The following is a 20,181-nucleotide window of genomic DNA, read 5'->3' on the forward strand; positions in this document are numbered from 1 at the left end:
AATTAATTATATATATAATTGTTTCAATATGTTACTTGTATTTTAACTTTGGTCATTTTGATTTTTATAATTTTAAATGTTGCTTTTACATTTCTACTTTCAATTTTGTTTATTTAAGTCCTAATACATTTCTACTTTCAATTTTGTTTATTTAAGTCCTAATACTCTAATGACATTTATTTTTGTCACTATACTTCTAAAAAGTGACAACACTGATCCTTATTTATGAGTTTTTAATACAAATTGTATATACGATGAAAACAATTTAGTACAAAGTTACTATTATATTTTAAAAAATTTATTCAAATTAGTGTCATGTTGAAATTATGATTGAAAAAACGAAGAGACAAAAATAACAACCTTTTAAAAAGTACACAAACCAAAATATATGTTTCGAAATCACCTAAACTAAATTGAACAAAAGCTAAACTTATAGAAACTAAGATGGAAAGTAGAACCCGTAAACCAAAATAGTATTTAAACCTAAATGGTTTACTTAATTGGGCCCTTCTAAGCTGAGGCCCGCATTGCCAAAACGAACCCTGGGGCCCAATGTTTGTGGGTATTCCACCCAGCCCATGGTCTATCCTACAAGCCCAACCAAGTCTCGTACTGAAGTATAGAGAAGGCTGCCCGTTTCTTTTTATTTTTCAATTTTTTTAAGAAACAGAGGCTATGTCTTTATTATACATAAAATTCTAGTTAATTTGATAGATATTGAGAGTGAGTGATAAGAGACGAGACGGACGAGACGGATAGTTCGTGTGTATTTTCATTCATGAAAGTGGTATTTTTTGGGCTCACCAATTTAGGTCGGATCTCGTTTTTTATCAAATATATTCGTTTGAACTTATTGAGTTTGGATACCATTAAAAACAAATTGACTCCTCATCCGAGCGGCGATCACAAATGGAAAATGAACAACAACGTTAAATTTAGAAGACAATTGCTATTACGCTTCAAATTGAAAGAAATAATGAATTTCAATCATTTACCAGATTAGGGTTTCGATCGAGTCCAGCATTAACACAGACATAATTTAACCTTTGAATCCTCTTGAAACTGCGAGAAGATGATGATGACGATGAATTAAAAACAGTGGTTCATCGAGGGAATAGGGTTAGTCGTGGATCGAGGGATTAGGGTTAGGGTTTTTCGTTTTGCATTTCGATGTTACATTCGTGGAGTAATTTAGTTTGAAGTTTAACCGAAGAAGAAGACTGGATCATAATAATATTTGCTAGAATACCATATGAAGCTCAAAAGTCGCGAAAACCATTCTCTGTAGTACGAATCTCAACTTGAAGATGAGTTTCTGAATTTTGTCTCCCGCGACGGGAGCCTATTTATAGCCATTCCCGAGCCCGCGCCCCCTCCCACTGCCGGTCCAATGCCTCCTACACCATCTTCCGATGTGGGATTTCCGATTTCCACTTTTCCAGTTTTTTTTTTTTTTTTTTTTGACAAATCTTGTTTACTCTTTTTTATTCTCAAGAATTCCCCTTTTCTTTTTTTGACCTCAATTTCGAAGTAATACTTTTCGGTATAAATTGGTTTTTTTAATAATTATCGTTAAGCTAAATCTATGCCGCTTCAATAATTGCACGACAGTCCCTCAGGCCTTTTTATCACCCACGGCAAGCACAATGGGCCAAAAATCACGGGCCAGCTTCAAGATCACGTGACTTCCGTTTTCAGCCCACGAAAAAGCTCACGCCCTTTACACTTTTCAAGCTCCCCTTCTCTTCCGAGATTCAACCGGCGGCGTCGCCGGTGCAGCTTTCTGCTCACCGATTTCCGACCGAAGTTGCTCTACGTTCATCTTCAACCACCGGCTTTCGCTCCATAAATCGTCCAATTGCTTCCTCAAAGCTGAATACTCGCCGGCGCCGGCTGCCTCATCGCTTTCTTGTTCGCCGACGCCTTCGATTTTGATTTTTCCCAATGTTAGATACGGCATTTTGGAGAGCAGAGTCCTGGCAGTAAAATCTTCCGTTCTAACGCTAACCGGAAATCTCATGGTCCATCGGAACTTCACCGCCGCCCGGTCCCTCACCTTGAACCTCGATCTCGCACAAATCTCCACACTCGAGAGCACATCGTCGATTCGAGTCGAGACCTGCGAGCAGTCGATCCCATTTCCGAGCGTCAGGTCAGAATCGGCTTCTCCAGAAGTTTCGGCGCCATCGTCGACGGACTTTCCCTTACTCAGAGCAGCAATATCATCATCCATTCGCGAAATCGCGTTCCGATAGGGCAAATTCAAATTCGGGATGTGCGACTGGACGGATCTCCGGAGAGTGAAATCGCCGAGTCGAGGGCGGAAGTGGAGGAAGAACCGAGGGGGTTCGTTGCGTGGAAGGTTGAATTCCGCCGTGAAAGCCATGGGAGCGTCGATCGGCGAGCCGAACAGTCCGATTCCGGCCTTGAGGGCGAGAGTGAAGGGGTCGATGGAATCATTGGGGCGGTAAGAGAGGTTGAAGGAAGGGCCGGATCTGAAGAAAGTGCTGAAGGTGAAGGAGAGATCGTGGACGTCTGCAACTTCAATGGCGGAACGAAGGGGGAAGCCGAAGAAATTGAGAGGGATTTTGGCTCTCAGAATAGGGTTTTGAGTGAGCAATTTCTATATAGATATATAGAGTTAATGGACTAAAACTACCAAAGAAATATTAGACAAAACTAATGGTCTAATACTTGAGTGAGCAATTTTATGGAGTCCGAAACTTCTGCCTTGTAAACATAGAATTTGGAAACCACAAGGGAGAAGATGAAGTTCAAGCAATTCAGAATGGCAAAGAAGTCGTAATAGTAGTCGAGGTGGGAAGCGTTTAGGTTGTTCAGGATCCACCCCTTCCGCCCATGGCGACTCGTGATGTCCGAAACTTTCGTGAGGAGAAAGCTGCTAAGGAAATTCCTATGCCCTTAGCGAGTACAACATCCCGAGGCTCTTCATGTTCTCTGGCACCTAACGTTAACAATATGAATAAACCATTAAATACATTCTACGATAATCTATCAGCTTAAAATATTAAATTTAGCTGTTATCAGTATCATATAATAGGATCCTATGGATTTGAATCTTTATAGTTTATAATGTCGTTTTTTTAATTTTCTATAATGTCGTTTTTTTAATATTAAAAATTACTTTTTAAGTGAGGGAGAGTCTTAAGAATATAAATAAATACTCAATATATTAAATATGTTTTAGTTTCTACTTTTCTTTTATAAAAGAAGTCTTAAATATATTTTTTAATTTAGACCCCATTATTTAAAAAAAAAATTAGGATTCAAGGTTTATGGTGTTTTTAAAATTTAATCTTTAATAATTAGGTTATAGAAGTTTAAATAAGGAATTAAGCAACCAAATAATTAAATAAAGTTGAAACTTATCCAATATCCATATACTCCATCTCTTAAAAATTTAAAGGGTGAGTTAGAAATTTCCTGCCTCGTATACCCAAACTTGTATTAACTAGATTTTGCTAAGGTTACTCTTAACTGGATTTAACGCCTATTAAAATAAAGAAAATATTTTGTCTACTATACCGTCAATAGAATTTTTACTCACTCTAATATTTAAATACTAAAACAAAATATATCTACATCAGATTCTAGTATTAATGTATAGAAAATACTTATGTTTTTATCGGTAAAGATCTATATTTTACGACGACCACCACATTTAATAATTAAGAAAGAGAAATTGTCATCAAAACGAGCATAGGTCAATAGTAATTGGTATATACCTTCAATCCAATTGACATATATCTCCAATTAAGTTGAATCTCCATTTCTACACATGCTACTAAAAAAAATTGTTTCGATAAAACATTTTCATGATAATTTGAAAATATTTTCAATTTTCTTTTAAATCAAATCATCCACGCGGCGGGCGAGTTGGGGAGGGAGAGATCGTTCCACGACTGCGAGTGACTGCAGAGTAAAATTGCAGGAAAAAAAAAGAAACCCCTGAATTTTGTGCAGAGATAATTGAACCCCTCAATTCTAGGTTTCTTTCTCCTCCTCCTCCTCCTCCGTCGCTCTCCATTTTCTCGCGTTCTCCATACAGTTACTGCGCTGTGTCCCTCCATCATCGCCGCGCTTTGCATTCTTCTTACAGTCGTCTTCCTTCTTTCCGCTTCCAGACGCGCCCTAAGGTACACTGCAACATCCTCTGCGTGATTCTTCTGTTGCTGCTGTTTATTCAATCCTCACGGGCTATCGGTGGTTTTGATTCGAGTGTTTTACTATACGCTGTTTCTGTTTCGAGCTCAAGAAACTATGGAATGGAATTGGATTGGGTAAATAGTCCATATTTTTGTTTCCTGAAATTTAAAGATGATCATTTCGTACCTATTTGGGCTAAGTAGAGGTTTTGGGTTTCCTGCTTGCTAGGTAAGTGGAAAAATTAATGGTGTAATTCTCCTTTTTGTAGCTTCCAAGGAAGCATAGTTCAAGCTTTGGATTATGTCTTCTAGTTCTCTCCTTGACTAATAAGCTATTACAACGCGGCGAAGAAGAGGCTCGACATTAACCGTTCTGGTCAAGTAAATTTTTTCTGCATTGTAGTTTTGCCGGCTTAAGTTCTGATTTATGCAATGTGGATAATTGATGTTTTCTTTAGATTTCGTCTTAATATGTGTATTTGTCGTTTTTTCAGGATTATTGAGTTTTCCACCTTGGCCGCTTATTGGTCTTTTTACATGGTCAATGCAGACTTTGTTTGAGTATTGATTTTTTCATTATATCGTCCGTTTAAGTGGGACCCAATGAGCACACATAGTTGCTCAAAAAAATACAGTAGAAGCAGTGTTAAGCATACCCTGTACAACACTAATGATGAAAGTGCAGCTCGGACTAGGCCTTTCAGCTTTGAAGATATTATGCTTAGAAGGAAGAATAAAGGGTCAGCTGCTAATGTTGAAGGGGGTGCCACAGTAGCAGGGAGCCGTTCAAGAAGGGATAGCATAGATAATGATATTACTGATAATCGTGAATCTGAAAGGCTTTTCCGCCACAGTAGAGGTTCTTCTCTTGACGTGCAAAATCTCCCATTGGAGGAATCGGCCAAGATTAGTTCGAGAAGGAAAAAAGAGGAGACATTGTTGAAGGATAGTACGGTGGTTAGGAGTGATAGAAATAATTATGAATCTGGATTGACATTGATGGGTAAGGTGAAATATGAAACAAATGGAAAGGATAAAGGACAAAAATATGGCCAGGAAAACCTTGGTTGGGGAAAGAGTGACCAGCGAACAAGGATTGATATTGAAAATGAAAGTGGAAAGAGGCATTCAAGAGATCTAGCTGGCAAGGATAGACGTGAAGATCGTGGTAGGGGAAAATTTGAAAGAGAAAGTAAGAGAAAATATCAAAATGGTGATGATGACAAGAATAGAGACAGGTACAGTGAAAAGAAACATGATCACAGTAAACATCGTGACCTAGAAAATCGAGATAGAAAGGAAGCTAAAGTATCATTAAGTTCACATTATGAAGATTCTAGATTTAAAAGAAGACGAAAAAGAAGTCAAGATCGAGAAAGTAAACATAGAAGATCTGTTTCACTTTCTCCAAGGGCACACAAGCACTCAACTAAGTTAGTGAGGCATAAGGAGTTGCCAGATTCTCATTTAAAGAAGTCTGGAAGATGGCGTTCGGATAGCGATAGAACTGGGGATTTCACCAACAGCTCCACTAGCCAATATAGGAGACATTCTGGGTCGACGAGTGGGCTTGGTGGCTATTCACCTAGAAAGAGAAGAACTGAATCTGCTATCAAGACCCCTTCACCTGTTCGATCACCCGAGAAGAAAAATGAAGCCTTGGATCTTCTTCCAGCAGACAAAGTTGGATTATTTTCTGGTTCGGTTACTTCCATTTTTCAGCCGTCAAATCCTACTGTCTCCTCCGTCATCAGTACTGATCAATCCAGTGGTGCACTTTTTTCTTCAGCTATGGGAAAATCTTTGTCAGGCGTTTCTTCAAATAATCTACCAATGAAGACAGCAAATGTTTCTCTTGATTTAATTCAGCTAACACAAGCTACCCGACCAATGAGGAGGCTTTATATTGAAAATGTACCACATTCTGCATCAGAGAAAGCAGTCATTGAGTGCATGAATGGTTTTCTTACATCCTCAGGTGTTAATCACATCGAAGGAACCCAGCCATGTATTAGTTGCATTGTAAGTGCGTTATACTTCTCTAAATGTGTGTAACTATATTGTTACGATATTGTCTGATGGGGGTTTTGGTGCTCACTACCACTTCTTGTGCAGATACACAAAGATCGGGGGCAAGCTCTTGTAGAATTTCTTACGCCTGAGGATGCTTCAGCAGCACTTTCATTTGATGGAACTAACTTCTCTGGCTCCATTCTAAAGATCCGGCGACCAAAAGATTATGTTGAGATTGTAGTAAGAATAAATATCTAGACTTCTTAACCATCTCCATTCTCGTGATACACTCAAGATGAATTGTATTGTTTGAATTAATTACTCCATTGATTGGATGAGCAATATAGTTGTTTGAAAGGCAACCTAAAACTGTTAACCACTGGTTTCCCAGGTATCAGCAATCTGCAGGACTATATTCTAATTTTTGGGGACCTTTCTGCATCTCTCTATGACTGCATTTTCATCTTTTCTTGTAGTTAGATATTCTTTTGTTTATATTTTGTTGATTCTTTTGTTTTTGAAAGAATTTCTTGTGCCAATTATTTAAGATTTAAATGAATGAAGTTATCTTGCATAATCCTTTTTTGGGATAGGGGAGGTATTCTAGTTTTTTCCTCCCTATTCTCTAGAATATTTGGTTCGAATGAAATAGGAGAAACCCCCATTTTAGTAAGTTCTTCATCATGGGGATTCATATTCTAGTTTAGTAGGTGCAAGATGTGTATGCTAGGATGACTTGTAGCGTTGGAGAATGGCCAATTATATATTCAGGCATGCAACTTGGGAATAATCCCATTAAAAAAAATTTATCGAAGGGGTGGACAGCTTAGATTGAAGGTTGCATAAGTGGAAAATTTTATTTTGCAAGATTCAGTTATGTTCATGCTAGTTATGGGGTGGTTTGTGCACCTGTGTACAATTGTCATGGCATGATGGAGGAAGTCATCTCCCATCCTCTTTTTTGGGACAAAGGACTAATTCTGGGACAGGCCCATCTTTCTATATCCTTTGGAACATTTGGTCAGAAAGAAGTAGGATGCTCTTCTATTTAATTAAGTCTATTCTGGGGATGCGTTTTCAAGTGGATGAGATTGGTCACAAAATCATAGTTGAAGATAGGATTGCATGTATTTATTGATTGCAGGAGACTCAAGTTGTGGAAGGGTGGAGTCTGCCAAGGGTGTAAAAGAAATTTGCCCGAGTAGAATGAGAATGTAGGGTTTGTTGTCTTTATAGTGGTATCACTGTTAGAGAAGGAGATCTCATCCAGTGCATTGGATCAATTATGGATGTTCAAGCTTCGATGTGTTGGGAGGACCTATTAATTGAAGAGGGCTCTAAGTGATTGTGAGCAAAGAGGTGAAAATCCTTTTGATTTTATAAGAAAATATCTTGGCATATGTAAAAATGTGCACAAGCCTATATAAATAAGGTTAGAAGTGGTAGACACTAGACAGTCAGGTTCCTATAGGCCGTGGTTAATGTGAACCTAACGTTAGGACAGAAACTGAAAAAATACTCTTGCTATTGATTACCATATTAAACCAAAATCATATAAACTCAAGAACTGTCTTGAGAGTGAGACATTGAATTGTATTTATTTAGTCATTTGACAAAAATGCACAACTATGGAATGATTAGTTCAAATTTTCCACAAGTGAATGCTTTATAATTCCAACTTGCAGCAGCCATCGCTTTAGATTCTGCTTCTATCCAATTTCTAGTCCCATGTTCTGGATGTGCCATGGGGGAGTAGTACACATCCATATTTTTGTCTTGCATGTCTACATTTTAAGTTAAGGGATTCAATAGCAGGATTTGTGGTTATCATTCCCTACCCCTTTGTCAAATCTTTTAATTTCCATTCCCTACCCCTTTGTCAAACCTTTTAATTTCCATTCCTTCCCCTCGCCCCACCACCCCCCCCCCCCCCCCCCCCCCTAACAACCACCACCACCACCACAAAATTATTAGCTTAGCTTGATTTTCTAAATTAAGTTTTCTTTGGTGAATCTGTTTCTTTCTTCATCCATGTTATTTTGGTTTCTGAGGTCTATTGTGGTTACTATCCATGTAGCAGGTTTTCAGACAGTTGCTATTTTCATGCAGACTGGTGACCTGGACAAGTCAGAGGCGGTAGTAAATGAAATCAGTGATGTTGTCGAGGATTCACCAAATAAGGTATGTATTTGATAATTTGAATTATCGACACTGAGTAGACTATTAATTTTTGCTTATGATGAGGAACACTTTTTTTTTTTTTTTGGGGGGGGGGGGGGGGGGGTGGTTGGAAAAGAACAAAGGGCGTAGAGGGTTTCTTACCGACAATGGGTCTTCCAACTAGACATTCAAGGAATATAGAGGTAAGTAGGTAACCGGATCGGCAACTTGAGCATTATAGAAAACTAAGGACCCTTTGAGCTACCGTACAAGATTTCTGTTGTAGACCACCAGAAAGAAGTCGCATACATCCTTTTAATGGAATGCTGGAGAGCAGATCCTACTTTCTTTAGACCATTTTTCAAATCCATTTTGCTGGTTATTCAAAATATTACCAGTACCTGGATCCTAAGAAACTTCATACCATATTTTATTGAGTTACTGCTCCCTTCCCACTCGACCTCTCCCAAATGAAGTGTCTGAATTGCATTTCCACACGTTTTGCCCACCTTCACAGGGATCCTGAACAAAGACTAAAAGAAGTATGGAATAACAGACAAAGATCAAAATAAAGTAAGCTTATCCCTGCGGTTTCAAAGTCGATTTATTACAATTTGAAAAATCCTCTAGGATTTCTCTCAGAAGTAAAGCAAAAACAATTTGATAGTAAAAGTTCTATTAGTACATTCCCAGTAGGTAGCAGTGGCAGAAACTTCCTCAAGCTTTCTTAATAGTGCTGGAGCTCCTGTTGTAGTGGGAATTAAGTGAAACTTATGGGTACATGTTTTTAATACTTGGTTGTCTATTGTCTGGGTGGTACTCCTTGGTTACTCGATGTACAAGACATGTTGAGGGGACAGGGGGTTGTTTTGAGATATTATGCATCACACATAAGAGCCCTGGTACTGCCTACATAATTGGAATAATTACTATTGACGAAGTTAAATTTACTATTGTCCTATTAAGCCTTCTGTGTTTAAAATTGAATATGCTTATTGAGCTATTGTTACTCTTAGCGACCTTTTATAGTCATGCCTGCTTACGCTGTATTGGATCTTGTTGCAGATTTTCATTGCTGGGATCTCAAATAGAATATCTTCTGAAATGGTAATTTGAGGAAATATTTGATTCACCTTCTGATCTTCACCTTTTGCAAGAGTTAGTTTTAATTTTGCAGCTGTGCATTCGGTGATTGTTTCTTTGTTATATCGCTCCAGCTTAGGGATATTGTTACTTCCTTTGGACCTTTGAAGGCCTATCACTTTGAGATCAACGGGGATCTTAATGAACCGTGTGCCTTTTTGGAGGTGAATTGTCATGTCTTATATGTATTATTTTAGCATGCTTGTCTCAAGAGCTATTTCACTATTTGTAATGATCTGGAAAGAATCTATATTCTCGTGGTGATCCCATCATATTTATATAAAAAATTCTTCACAGAAAATGCTACTCAATTAATTCTTCAAATACTGCGATGGAAGACTATGGTACTGTCTTGTATTTTGCTTTTGCTCCAGGACCAATTAAGTTCTCTATATTGTCTCTTCATTTAATAAATGCTTGATAAATCAATCCACCTTGATTTTCCATCCCCTTTTTGTTTTTAGTCTTTGAAATTTATTAATGATATATGTCAATATGGTTATGATTTGAATTGTCTATGAAAGAATGTAGATCATCTTGTACTTTGTAGCATTACTTTATAGAATCAAAGGAAATGTCTTGCACCACTCAACGGCATTTTTTTGTGATTCATTTTATCAGACAATTCATTACCATACGCATTATTTTTGTCATCTCTGCCAAATGGTGGACTTAGGAAACAGGTTTTCAATTTCTCATCATATGCTTAGAGGAAATTTGAGTAGATAGCAGCACATACGGGATAAAATAATATCCTTGCATTATTTTTTTTGGTAGTATATGCAATCCCTTAAGACATGATTTAGTGATATTTCCTTAATGCTTCTTGATCACAGTCTTAGTCCGGGAGTTGGTGACTTCAGTTAGTAGTGTCCTGTCATCCTCCTCAAGAGGGGCAAATATGGGTTGCTTCTTATTACAGTGAAAGATTCAACGTGCAAAGTTTTACTGATTAATGGGCGCTTTTAAATCTTTTGGTTTCTAACCAATGCACATAGAATGCTATTTTCTCTAGGAATCATCAGACCAATGCAAAGCAGAAGGTAAAAATGCAACGTAGTATACTATTTGTTTTTGAACTTGCTTATGGTAGCCATCAAGAGACTTCAACTATCATAATCCTAAACATTGGCTTCCTAATAGGGTCAGTTCAGTTTCTGATGGAAACGATGCAGGATAGATTGTTGACTTCCTTAGGGATTTCTTCTTAACATTTCGTTTAAGACTTCTACATTTGAATACATGCCATTGATTTTGATTGATGGGAGGCTTTTTGCCACTTTATTGGTAAACCACCATGTTCCAGCTCTTTATTTATTGACTTACACTGGAACTCTCATTTATAGGCAAAACGTATGTTAGGTAATTGATATATTCACCAAACAGATTACTTCAATGACTCTTGGCTATTTAACTAGGAGAAACTGTTCGCACAAACATGCAGAATGAATGCATGATAAAACTTCATATTTATTTGTTCCTTCTAGGCAGCAACATCCGTGTCAACATATTCATGATGTTCATATATTTGCGGTCATTATAGCCCATGACAATCCTTGATCATGTTCAAGTATTTTTGTTTGTTTGTTGACAAGTATGATGAAGATTGAGTTATCAATTTTTTTCTCTTAACGCTCGAGTAGATGATAGCTGTTGATATATGTATTTGTACCTGTTACTATCTTGTTCACTTGAGTGTTGTACTAGATTGGCGGTTGATAAAGTTATGACGAGGTTATTTTTTGTATTATATGCCATTTATTGCATCAATCTTCATTATCACAATCTCACTTAATTTATTTATCAGTATGTTGACCAATCGGTTATGCCTAAAGCCTGTGCTGGTCTAAATGGTATGAAGATTGGAGGGGAAGTACTAAAAGTTTTTTCAGCCGTTCCTTTTGCGCCATTGGTACTTCATCAATTCCTCCTTTTCCCATAATTTTTTTGTGACAATTATTGATCACAATGAAGCGCCTTGAAAGTTGAAAGTGTTTTATTTATATTTCACGTGGTGATTTGTGACTTGCTTACCAAGTAAACAACATATGTTAGGAACGTAATGGATGTCAGCCATGTTATGGGATCCCAGAGCATGTAAAACCTCTTCTTCAACAGCCAACAGTAGTGTTAAAACTTAATAATGTGGTACGTTAATTTTCTTCTTGCTCCCGAAACCACCCACCTCGCCCACCCAACAGAAAAAACATGAGCACACACATATGCTGCATAGTCACAGTGTAGTTTAATAATCATGTGGGAATAAATATTATGCAATGTCATTTACAATCTTTTGATTATGTGTTTTCCTTTTGAAAGCAGTTCGGTGCAGATGTTCTACCTGTACTCTCTGAGTCAAATATTGACGAAGTTCTTGAAGATATTCGGTTTGAATGTGCCAGGTCCTTGAGAGTTACTAATAATGTATCTTTCCTTTAATGCGATTGTTGTTAAATAATCCATGAAATTTTGTAGGTTTGGGACTGTTAAATCCATGAATGTTGTAAAGCCATGCAATAGCTTTGTCGGTGCTGAAGAAAAATACAAGAACACTAATGATGTGGAGATCAAACATGGGATTCAGGGAAACAGCACATTAGTGCCTTCAAGAAACGATAATGATCTTGAAGATGATGAAGCTAACCTTAATGATCGCCCCAATGAAGTTGTGGAGAACAAATTGTGTCAAATGGGCAATGATGATGCTCCGTGTTTTGAAGACGTAGCTTGTGAGAATACATTGGAGAGCATCCCTGGAGGAATCCCTGGACGGCAGAGCAGCCCAGGAAATGAACTTCGTGACACAAACGTAGCTGAAATGGTTGAAACTGATGAAAAGGGCTCAGATAACAAATCAATGCTTCTAGATGATTCAACTACAGTGGGGGCTGATAGTAAGAAGAAAGTTTTAAATGGATTGGATGCCATGGTGAGAACGGATTCTGATGCATTTGAGAAGGTTGAAAAGAAGGATCCTAGGACAAATTTATTTGTGTTGGGGAGTGTTTTTGTTGAGTTTGGTAGAATGGAAGCCTCGTGTATGGCTGCACACTCTTTACATGGAAGGATTTATGATGGGCAAGAGATTTGCATCGAGTACATTCCTCACGATCTCTATCGTAAGAGGTTTCCTAAATAACTACTGCAGCTGATTATTGGATGTGGTGATTCAACTGGTCACTGGAGACCTCTGGCAACGAAGACTCCACTTGTTAGCAAATTTGACTACCGAAGAAGGCATTTGTTGATGGCTCATTTTAGGCCAGACTCGATATTTTTTTGATCATTTGGTTCAGAATGTGAAGCAGGCTGTTGTTGGTGAAACAAATCATTTCTTGAGTACCATTTTGACAAGTGCTGGAATGAAAGCTTGTGATAATATAATGCTCCATAGCTTTTGAGGCCTTTTAACTAGTCCACTTGCGTTACTGATAGATTTTCTTTATAATGCTTAACAGGTGCAAGGAACTAGGTTATGGACATGAAGGGTTTACAGGTAAGGATATGCTTACCTTTTAAACATGACTTCCATATCTATTATCCCATGTATTTGTTTTACTGCCGAGCTCTCGACATTCTCGTGCCTTATCATCTTTGTTGATGATGATCTCTCTTTCACAGTTGAATTAGTTATTTTAATACAAGGGATCATCGTTTCTTCGTTGTTGTTTTTTACCTAATGGACTGGACCACCTCCATGATGTTCGTAGGGGTGTAAATAGAAATGTAACAAGGTCTTAGTTTATCAAATTGTCATAATTAAATGATAGTGGAATTTTTAGTAGTTAAAGTTCTGAATACTTCATGTAGATTATCTAGGAGATACAATTTTGTTAAGAAGCTATACCTGGGAACCAAAAAATATGCTGCTTGGTACCCCAAATCCGGAATATAAGTGTCAAGACATTGTAAATCAATGTCTCATGAGATCGTAAAATGACTGTTGAAGTTTTTTGGTTTTACTTTTTTGATTACAATAGGTGGAAATGAAGATTTGAACTCACGATCTTTTGGTCAGTAATAGGTATCTTAACCCGTTGAGCTATACTAAAGTTCAAAAATTTTGATGGTATCGATGGCAATGATTGATAAAGAAAAAAAGTGCTATGAGTATGGGGCAGCTCGTGATGAGGTTTTGGCTGTGGCCATTCTTTCAAGGATACTTCGATTTTAGACCGTGTTGTGTTGGGGAATGCTTAACAGCCTATTAGTTCGAAGGTAGTTGCATAAATCATGCTGAACTTTGATTCTTTAAATATAAGTTTGTTATATCTTATGTCGGCTAAAGTGTGATCTAATAGTCTTTTAGAACTTAATTGTAAGATCACATGTCATTAAGAGAGGTTGGTGACAATTGGGAGATGTCTAAACTATGGAGAAGAGTAAACTTTAATTTCGAGTGATAGAAACCTTAACATTCATAGGTTGTATTTATGAACAAGATAAGCATATTATCAACCTTTAGATCTATGATTCACATAATAAATTTGTGGGGTTTAGTCGCTGTTCTTCAGTGAATAGACTCTTTTAGCGTATTAAAAAGAAAAGGACTTTTTTAGCCGCATTGGCATCACTCCCCACATTGAAGCTTTATTTATCATAATTGAAGAATTTTGTACTAGAATGATTAAAGGGTTATGCTCTTTGCAATATTCATAATTTTTTTTTTATCATTGATATTTGATAAGGAGAAATTAGACCTTTAAATAATGAGCACTGAGAAGTATACTTTGTGTTATTAGATCATCTTAATGTCTTGTACTTTAACGATGTTGAAATGGAGTATGAAACTTTGAAGCTCATTTGAAATTTAAAAAGGTCTCAACATAATTTTTTTTTATGTAATTTTAATATGGATTGATATAGAACTAAAAGTAAAATTGACATAATAATATTCACGTGTAGAAGGAAAGGTTGACAAACGTTTAAATAAGCTTATGCATGTAGTGATGATCGTACAAAGTGCATGCATGTGATGAGTAATCAGATTTTTTATGCAATGTAAAGTTCAATGGTGTCCACCACCAAAGCCGCCACCGCCTCCGCCCCCACCGCCTCCTCCGCCAAACCCACCTCCAAATCCACCGCCCGAGCCGCCTCCTATTCCTCCTCCAAAACCACCACCCTTTCCAAAGCCACCACCAAAACCTCCACCGGCCCCGCCACCACCACCAGCACCGCCACCAACTCCACCACCAATACCACCACCCTTCCCGAACCCTCCACCAGCACCACCACCTAGGCCTCCACCGTTGCCAATGCCGCCGCCAAGTCCTCCACCCTTACCGATGCCACCGCCAAGTCCACCACCTTTACCAAACCCTCCACCAGCACCGCCTCCTACTCCACCACCAAGTCCTCCACCCTTACCGATGCCACCACCAAGTCCTCCACCTTTACCAAACCCTCCACCAGCACCACCTCCTACTCCACCACCAAGTCCTCCACCCTTACCGATGCCACCACCAAGTCCACCACCAGCACCGCCTCCTACTCCACCACCAAGTCCTCCACCTTTGCCAATTCCACCGCCTTTACCGAACCCTCCTCCAGCACCACCTCCTAGTCCTCCGCCCTTACCAATGCCACCACCAATGTCACCACCCTTACCGAACCCACCTCCGACACCGCCTCCTACTCCACCACCAAGTCCTCCACCTTTGCCGAAACCACCGCCCTTACCGAACCCACCTCCAGCACCGCCTCCTATTCCACCACCAAGTCCACCACCCTTGCTGATACCACCACCCTTGCCGAACCCTCCTCCAGCACCACCTCCAACGCCTCCACCTTTGCCAAACCCACCTCCAGCTCCACCACCACCACCTAGTCCTCCACCTTTTCCAATGCCACCACCTACACCACCTCCTAGTCCGCCGCCCTTTCCAATTCCACCACCAATACCGCCGCCCTTACCAAAACCACCGCCCGCACCTCCTCCTACTCCACCACCAACGCCTTTGCCAAATCCGCCACCAGCTCCACCACCAAAGCCGCCCCCTTTACCAAACCCACCACCAATCCCATGTCCCCCTCCAAATCCTCCACCACTCCCACCTCCAAAACCACCACCGCCAAAACCACCTCCAAATCCCCCTCCACCTCCACCACCACCACCAAATCCACCCCCTAGCCCACCACTCTTTCCCAAGAACAAAAACTTCTCATCCCTCCCTTCACCCACTTCCCTTGCAACCACACTCAACACAACAACATGAAAGCACAACAAAGACAACAAACCCACTCTCTTGCAGCCACTTGCCATCTTGGTGGAGGCCAATGAATTGAACAAATTAAAGATCAATCTTCAAACCAATGGATGAAAACTTCACCCAAATCCAGAGGTATTTATATCAACCCCCATTGCTTTCGCATTTAATGCAACTCAACGACTAACAGTTCGCCACTTTTTTACCATTGAATCCCCACTTTGCCTTTTTGTTAGAGAACTCTCAACTTCTAATGCAACATCACTACTCTTTCTGTCCTTCCCATAACCAGAAATGTGAACAGCAATCTTGTGCCACTCATGTACGTAATTGATTTAATTTGGTGCTTTCTAAACAAATGAAAGCTTTTATTGATAAATCCACTAAATGGTAGAAAAGTTCTGTTGATTTTGTAATGAAAATGCAAAAGTTCTACATTGGCTAAGAAGAACATGATTCTGGTATATAGATGAGGACAATTATCTCGTACGATGCCTTTTGGGTAGAACCAAAAATAAATCCGTGAGGGCTATGTTCAAAACGGACAATATCATTTAATTATGGAGATATTTGGGTTACTCGTTGTCCCTAACAAGTTCTAAGAATTCTTTTACTTGATGAGCTTCGAGATCCTCCATGTAAATAGTACTCCCAATATATTGAAGTAAAACAAAATCCTTGATTTAAGTTAAAACTTTGTCAAAAGTTTTTGGCACTAATGGAGTAACGTAAATTTAGTGGGGCAAGTTCTTTTTAATCGCATTAAAATTTTGATTTTTGTTTTACCTAATTTTGGTTGCAATCAAAATAATATGTTTTAGAATTTGATCCATATTCATATTTTTCAAACATCGTGGCTTGTTAGGTCTCCACATTAATCAAAATAAATTGTCACATGATGAAGCTTACTGGCTGTATTCACAAATAATTTGTCATGTTAGATTGGTGTTATACCTCAGTTATATTTGCCTACTGATTTTTACAAAAGAGCAAGATAAAAATCTCTGAAAATCACTAATTTCAACGAAAATCAAATCTGACCCGAAATTAAGTCCATTGGATAAATTTTCCAAAATTCACGAACCTCAATAAAAATCTAGCTCTAATATTATTTTTATGTCATGTTATCGTATTTTTTTATATTATACATCATAATTTATTGAACGATGTTGTGAATTTTTTAATGATTCTTTAAACGAAAGTCTATCCTAAGGTAAATGGTATTATCGTACCTATCTCCGATCAAAAAGTCATGAGGTCGAATCTCTGCCCTCACATATTGTATTAAAAAAAAATGAAGTACGTAGAATTGCAATACTTATCCAAACGTGTACGGTCCAATTTGATGAGATTTTTTCCAAACTTTAAAAACGTAAAGATCAAATTAGATCTAAAATTAAAAGGTAGAAACTAAAAATATAATTAAAGCTATTGTATCTAATCAAGAAAGCTATATAAACTAGATGGAGCGTGGAGGTTGCAAGTCTATGCAACTAATCAAGAGGAAGGGGGAGACTTTTGCTTGAGACGAAAAAGTGTCTATTATTTTGCAAACAAGCAAAAAAAAGTGGCTTTATTGCTAATAATTATTTTGGTTTTAGGGTTTTAGGGATTAATTATTTGAATTATTTGTGTATTATTTGCAATTAATATATGTTGTTTTATTGTTATATCTTTGTAATTAGAGGGATGAATGTCGTTTTGGGAAACCCACCGACAAATGAGCCTTCACTAAAAAAAAGGTAAAAGAGAACAATTTGGTGTGGTAATGGGAATAAATGCCTAATAAATGTTTTGGCAAAAGCATATTAATTATAATAAAATTATCATAATAATGTTGACATCTGCTTCTAATTTATTTAAAAAATATATATATTTTTTCTATACTTTTGTCTACTTTTTCTCTATATTTTTAAAATTTACCGATTTTAGTCCTTGTACTTTAGAAATATGTGTATTGATTTTTGTACTTTTAAAAAGTCGTGTTTAAAAAATTTTAACACAAATTTTAAGCCTAACGAAAATAATTTAATACCGTTTTGACTATATTTTAAGAAATTTATTGAATATGGTGTCCTGAACTTGTGATCGAAACAATGAAATAAAAAAATTAATAGATAAAAATTACCCTTTTCACTTCCAAATGGTAGGACAAGAATGGAAAAAAAAAACAAAATAAAAGTTTTGAAAAATATATGAACTGAACTAAAATGGAGAGTAAATAGAACAAAAATGTATTTAAAGTTAAACATTTATGTTTTTAAAGGTCATTTGCACGGTTTTATCCGCAGTAGAGGTTGTAATTCTTGGAATTGTTGTCAGGGTCTTATTTGAATTTTTAATTAAATAAGAAAATATAAGGTTGTTGTAATTTGTAAATTATCTTTTAAAAATATAGTAATTTTTTTAATAGTGTTTGAGATTGTCTGTTCATAAGAGGATTTTTATTGGAAAGTGTATTATGTTGAAATTGATTTTTTTTTTTAAAAAAAAAGCCACCTTATTTTTTAAAAATATTGTAATATTATGAAATAAATATATATGGAAGAAAAATTTCAAGTAGCTAGGTTATATGTACGTTATCATATTTATTATGCATTTTATAAGTGATGAATGATATTTATGTTTTCGAAAAAAAATGAAAATAGAAACAAGAAACCTTACTTTGTTGTTTCCAAAATTTCAAACATGATTTGAGAAATGTTTCTTAAAATTGAGAAACGAGAAATGAAATAGTTACCAAATAGTTATATTTCTGAAAGATTGAAAACGAGAAACAAGAAATGAGATATTATGACTTGTTTTTGTAACATCCATATTTCTCGACCCTTTGGTCAGATATGAGTGCCGAACAGTTAACATAATATAGTCATAGTGCGCTAGGGAAAGGGCCAAGCTGTACAAGAATACCCCAAACAAATACTAAATAAAGGGTTGTTAATTTTTAATACAAAGTTATGACTACTTTTCCAGAATATTATGGCCTATTTGGTAACGTTCACGAAATTATTTTGTTCATTTTCTCAAATCACTAACGTATCATCGTAAAACATTATAGACGTGATTTTGAGAATGACAAGAGCCTTTTTCAAATATGCCATAATATTTTACAATAATATATGGTAGAAAGATTTGTTGATTCCCATGTGATTTGGTAGCTGAAAAAATCGATTGACATGTTGGGAACTTGATGTTCCATACTTTATAGCATTCAATTTCTCTTTAAATCAATGCCCATTATGGTGCTTCCTACCTGTTTCTCTTAAATATTATCCTTTTTTTGTTTTCCATTTCCATTCTCTCTATCTACAATTGTTGTCATTGTGATCGTCTCCCTTTCATTATTAAATTTCATAATCCCACTCATCTTTTGGATTTAGATTTGTGTTTTTTTAAAAAATAAAATAAAACATTGATGGAAATAAATTATTGTAAAAGTTTTGGATCTTGCTTGATAATGATTTTAAGTTTTGTCAGTTTATTTGGCAATTTTGTTTTTAAAACGTTTTTGGAAACATACCGCTTTTTTCTTTTTTTTTCAGTTCAATCCTGCCCAAATTTAAACTTATTCTATTAAGATTTCAAGATTATTTGGAGGAATTGAAAAGTAGGGTGTGTTTGATTGATGATCTAAAAATAAAAATCTTAGCCGAAACGAGAATATGATAATTGGCAAAAAAAAAAAATTCTGAAAACAAGAGATTTAGTGGTTGGTAATGTGAAAACATAGATGGTAATTCTAGGAAAAAATATAATTGTTTCATGCTTTTAGTATTTTTTTGATATGTGTTTGGTAGGAGATTTAGAAATTGAACCACAATTTAAAAAATAGTTATAGATGTCTTAATGATAGTTATCAACTAAATATTTAGTTTAATTTAAAATAATATTTGTAGAATGATTATTTAAAAATATTATATAAATTGTAATGAATTACATTTTACATCTTTAATTTAAAATGAGTTTATAATATCTTTATAAAATAAATAAATATAATATAATTATGCCTTTTTGAAAGTTTCAAATTTAAAATCTAGAAACACCAGAATATAATTTTAAAATTTTTTACTGCAATTTTAATAAACAAATCTAATAAATAGATGCTTACTAAATCCATTCGATTAGGCAAATCTAAAAATAAGAAATTATTGCGTACTAAACTGCCCTAAATATTGTTAAAAAAGGTTTGATTTTAATTTCAAAACAAAATGGCTAAAATGGGATGTATTATATTATGATAATTGCATTAGACGGTTTTTTTTCTTTTTTTTTTTAAATATAAAATTCTTAAGACTTTTTTTTTTTATACCGTGAAGTATTCGAAATAGTTTTAATTTTTTATTTTAAGTGGCTATGATAGGATTGTGCTCGCCACTAGCCAACCCTTAATATTATTTTTCGTGTCAAATCCGTTATACTTTAAAATTTTTTAATTTTGTCTTTATATTTCTCTAAATTTTTATTTTTTTACTTCCTATTTTAATTTATTA

The 20,181-nt window shown here is 36.3% G+C and overlaps 3 protein-coding genes across 8 annotated transcripts; 1 reads left to right on the forward strand and 2 right to left on the reverse strand.

Moving 5' to 3' along the window:
- Nucleotides 1–1,729: 1,729 nt before the first annotated feature.
- Nucleotides 1,730–3,791, reverse strand: LOC148210483 (uncharacterized). Its single transcript, XM_088126327.1, has 2 exons — nt 3,747–3,791; nt 1,730–2,623 (listed from the first exon to the last, which is right to left on the reverse strand). Exons 1-2 carry the CDS (start codon nt 3,789–3,791, stop codon nt 1,730–1,732), a joined length of 939 nt encoding a protein of 312 aa, XP_087982453.1.
- A 100-nt stretch (nt 3,792–3,891) lies between these two features.
- Nucleotides 3,892–13,272, forward strand: LOC111009561 (RNA-binding (RRM/RBD/RNP motifs) family protein). 6 transcript variants are annotated; one of them, XM_088126430.1, is made up of 11 exons: nt 3,892–4,301; nt 4,436–4,547; nt 4,661–6,188; nt 6,282–6,419; nt 8,289–8,360; nt 9,405–9,446; nt 9,557–9,646; nt 11,290–11,394; nt 11,538–11,630; nt 11,802–11,884; nt 11,958–13,272. In XM_088126430.1, exons 3-11 carry the CDS (start codon nt 4,770–4,772, stop codon nt 12,619–12,621), a joined length of 2,706 nt encoding a protein of 901 aa, XP_087982556.1. In that variant the 5' UTR covers nt 3,892–4,301; nt 4,436–4,547; nt 4,661–4,769; the 3' UTR covers nt 12,622–13,272. The 6 variants fall into 6 exon arrangements, with proteins under 6 accessions (XP_087982556.1, XP_087982560.1, XP_087982558.1 ...); XM_088126434.1 differs by having other exon boundaries at nt 11,805–11,884; XM_088126432.1 differs by having other exon boundaries at nt 4,436–4,542.
- A 1,012-nt stretch (nt 13,273–14,284) lies between these two features.
- Nucleotides 14,285–15,797, reverse strand: LOC148210484 (uncharacterized). Its single transcript, XM_088126436.1, has one exon. The coding sequence runs from the start codon at nt 15,745–15,747 to the stop codon at nt 14,491–14,493; it is 1,257 nt and encodes a 418-aa protein (XP_087982562.1). The 5' UTR covers nt 15,748–15,797; the 3' UTR covers nt 14,285–14,490.
- Nucleotides 15,798–20,181: the final 4,384 nt, after the last annotated feature.

This window comes from Momordica charantia (assembly GCF_013281855.1).
Source record: "Momordica charantia cultivar OHB3-1 chromosome 7 unlocalized genomic scaffold, Mcharantia_2.0 BLBB01000007.1, whole genome shotgun sequence".
NCBI lineage: Eukaryota > Viridiplantae > Streptophyta > Magnoliopsida > Cucurbitales > Cucurbitaceae > Momordica > Momordica charantia.

Excerpts from the sequence above, each read along its gene's own strand:
- LOC111009561 (XM_088126430.1), top strand. The coding sequence starts at position 4,770 with ATGAGCACACATAGTTGCTCAAAAAAATACAGTAGAAGCAGTGTTAAG. Across the intron at positions 8,361-9,404 it reads TCGAGGATTCACCAAATAAG|ATTTTCATTGCTGGGATCTC; the intron begins GTATGTATTTGA and ends ATCTTGTTGCAG. Across the intron at positions 11,631-11,801 it reads TGTTAAAACTTAATAATGTG|CAGTTCGGTGCAGATGTTCT; the intron begins GTACGTTAATTT and ends TCCTTTTGAAAG.
- LOC148210484 (XM_088126436.1), bottom strand. The coding sequence starts at position 15,747 with ATGGCAAGTGGCTGCAAGAGAGTGGGTTTGTTGTCTTTGTTGTGCTTT.
- LOC148210483 (XM_088126327.1), bottom strand. The coding sequence starts at position 3,791 with ATGGAGATTCAACTTAATTGGAGATATATGTCAATTGGATTGAAG. Across the intron at positions 2,624-3,746 it reads ATATGTCAATTGGATTGAAG|AAATTGCTCACTCAAAACCC; the intron begins GTATATACCAAT and ends ATATCTATATAG.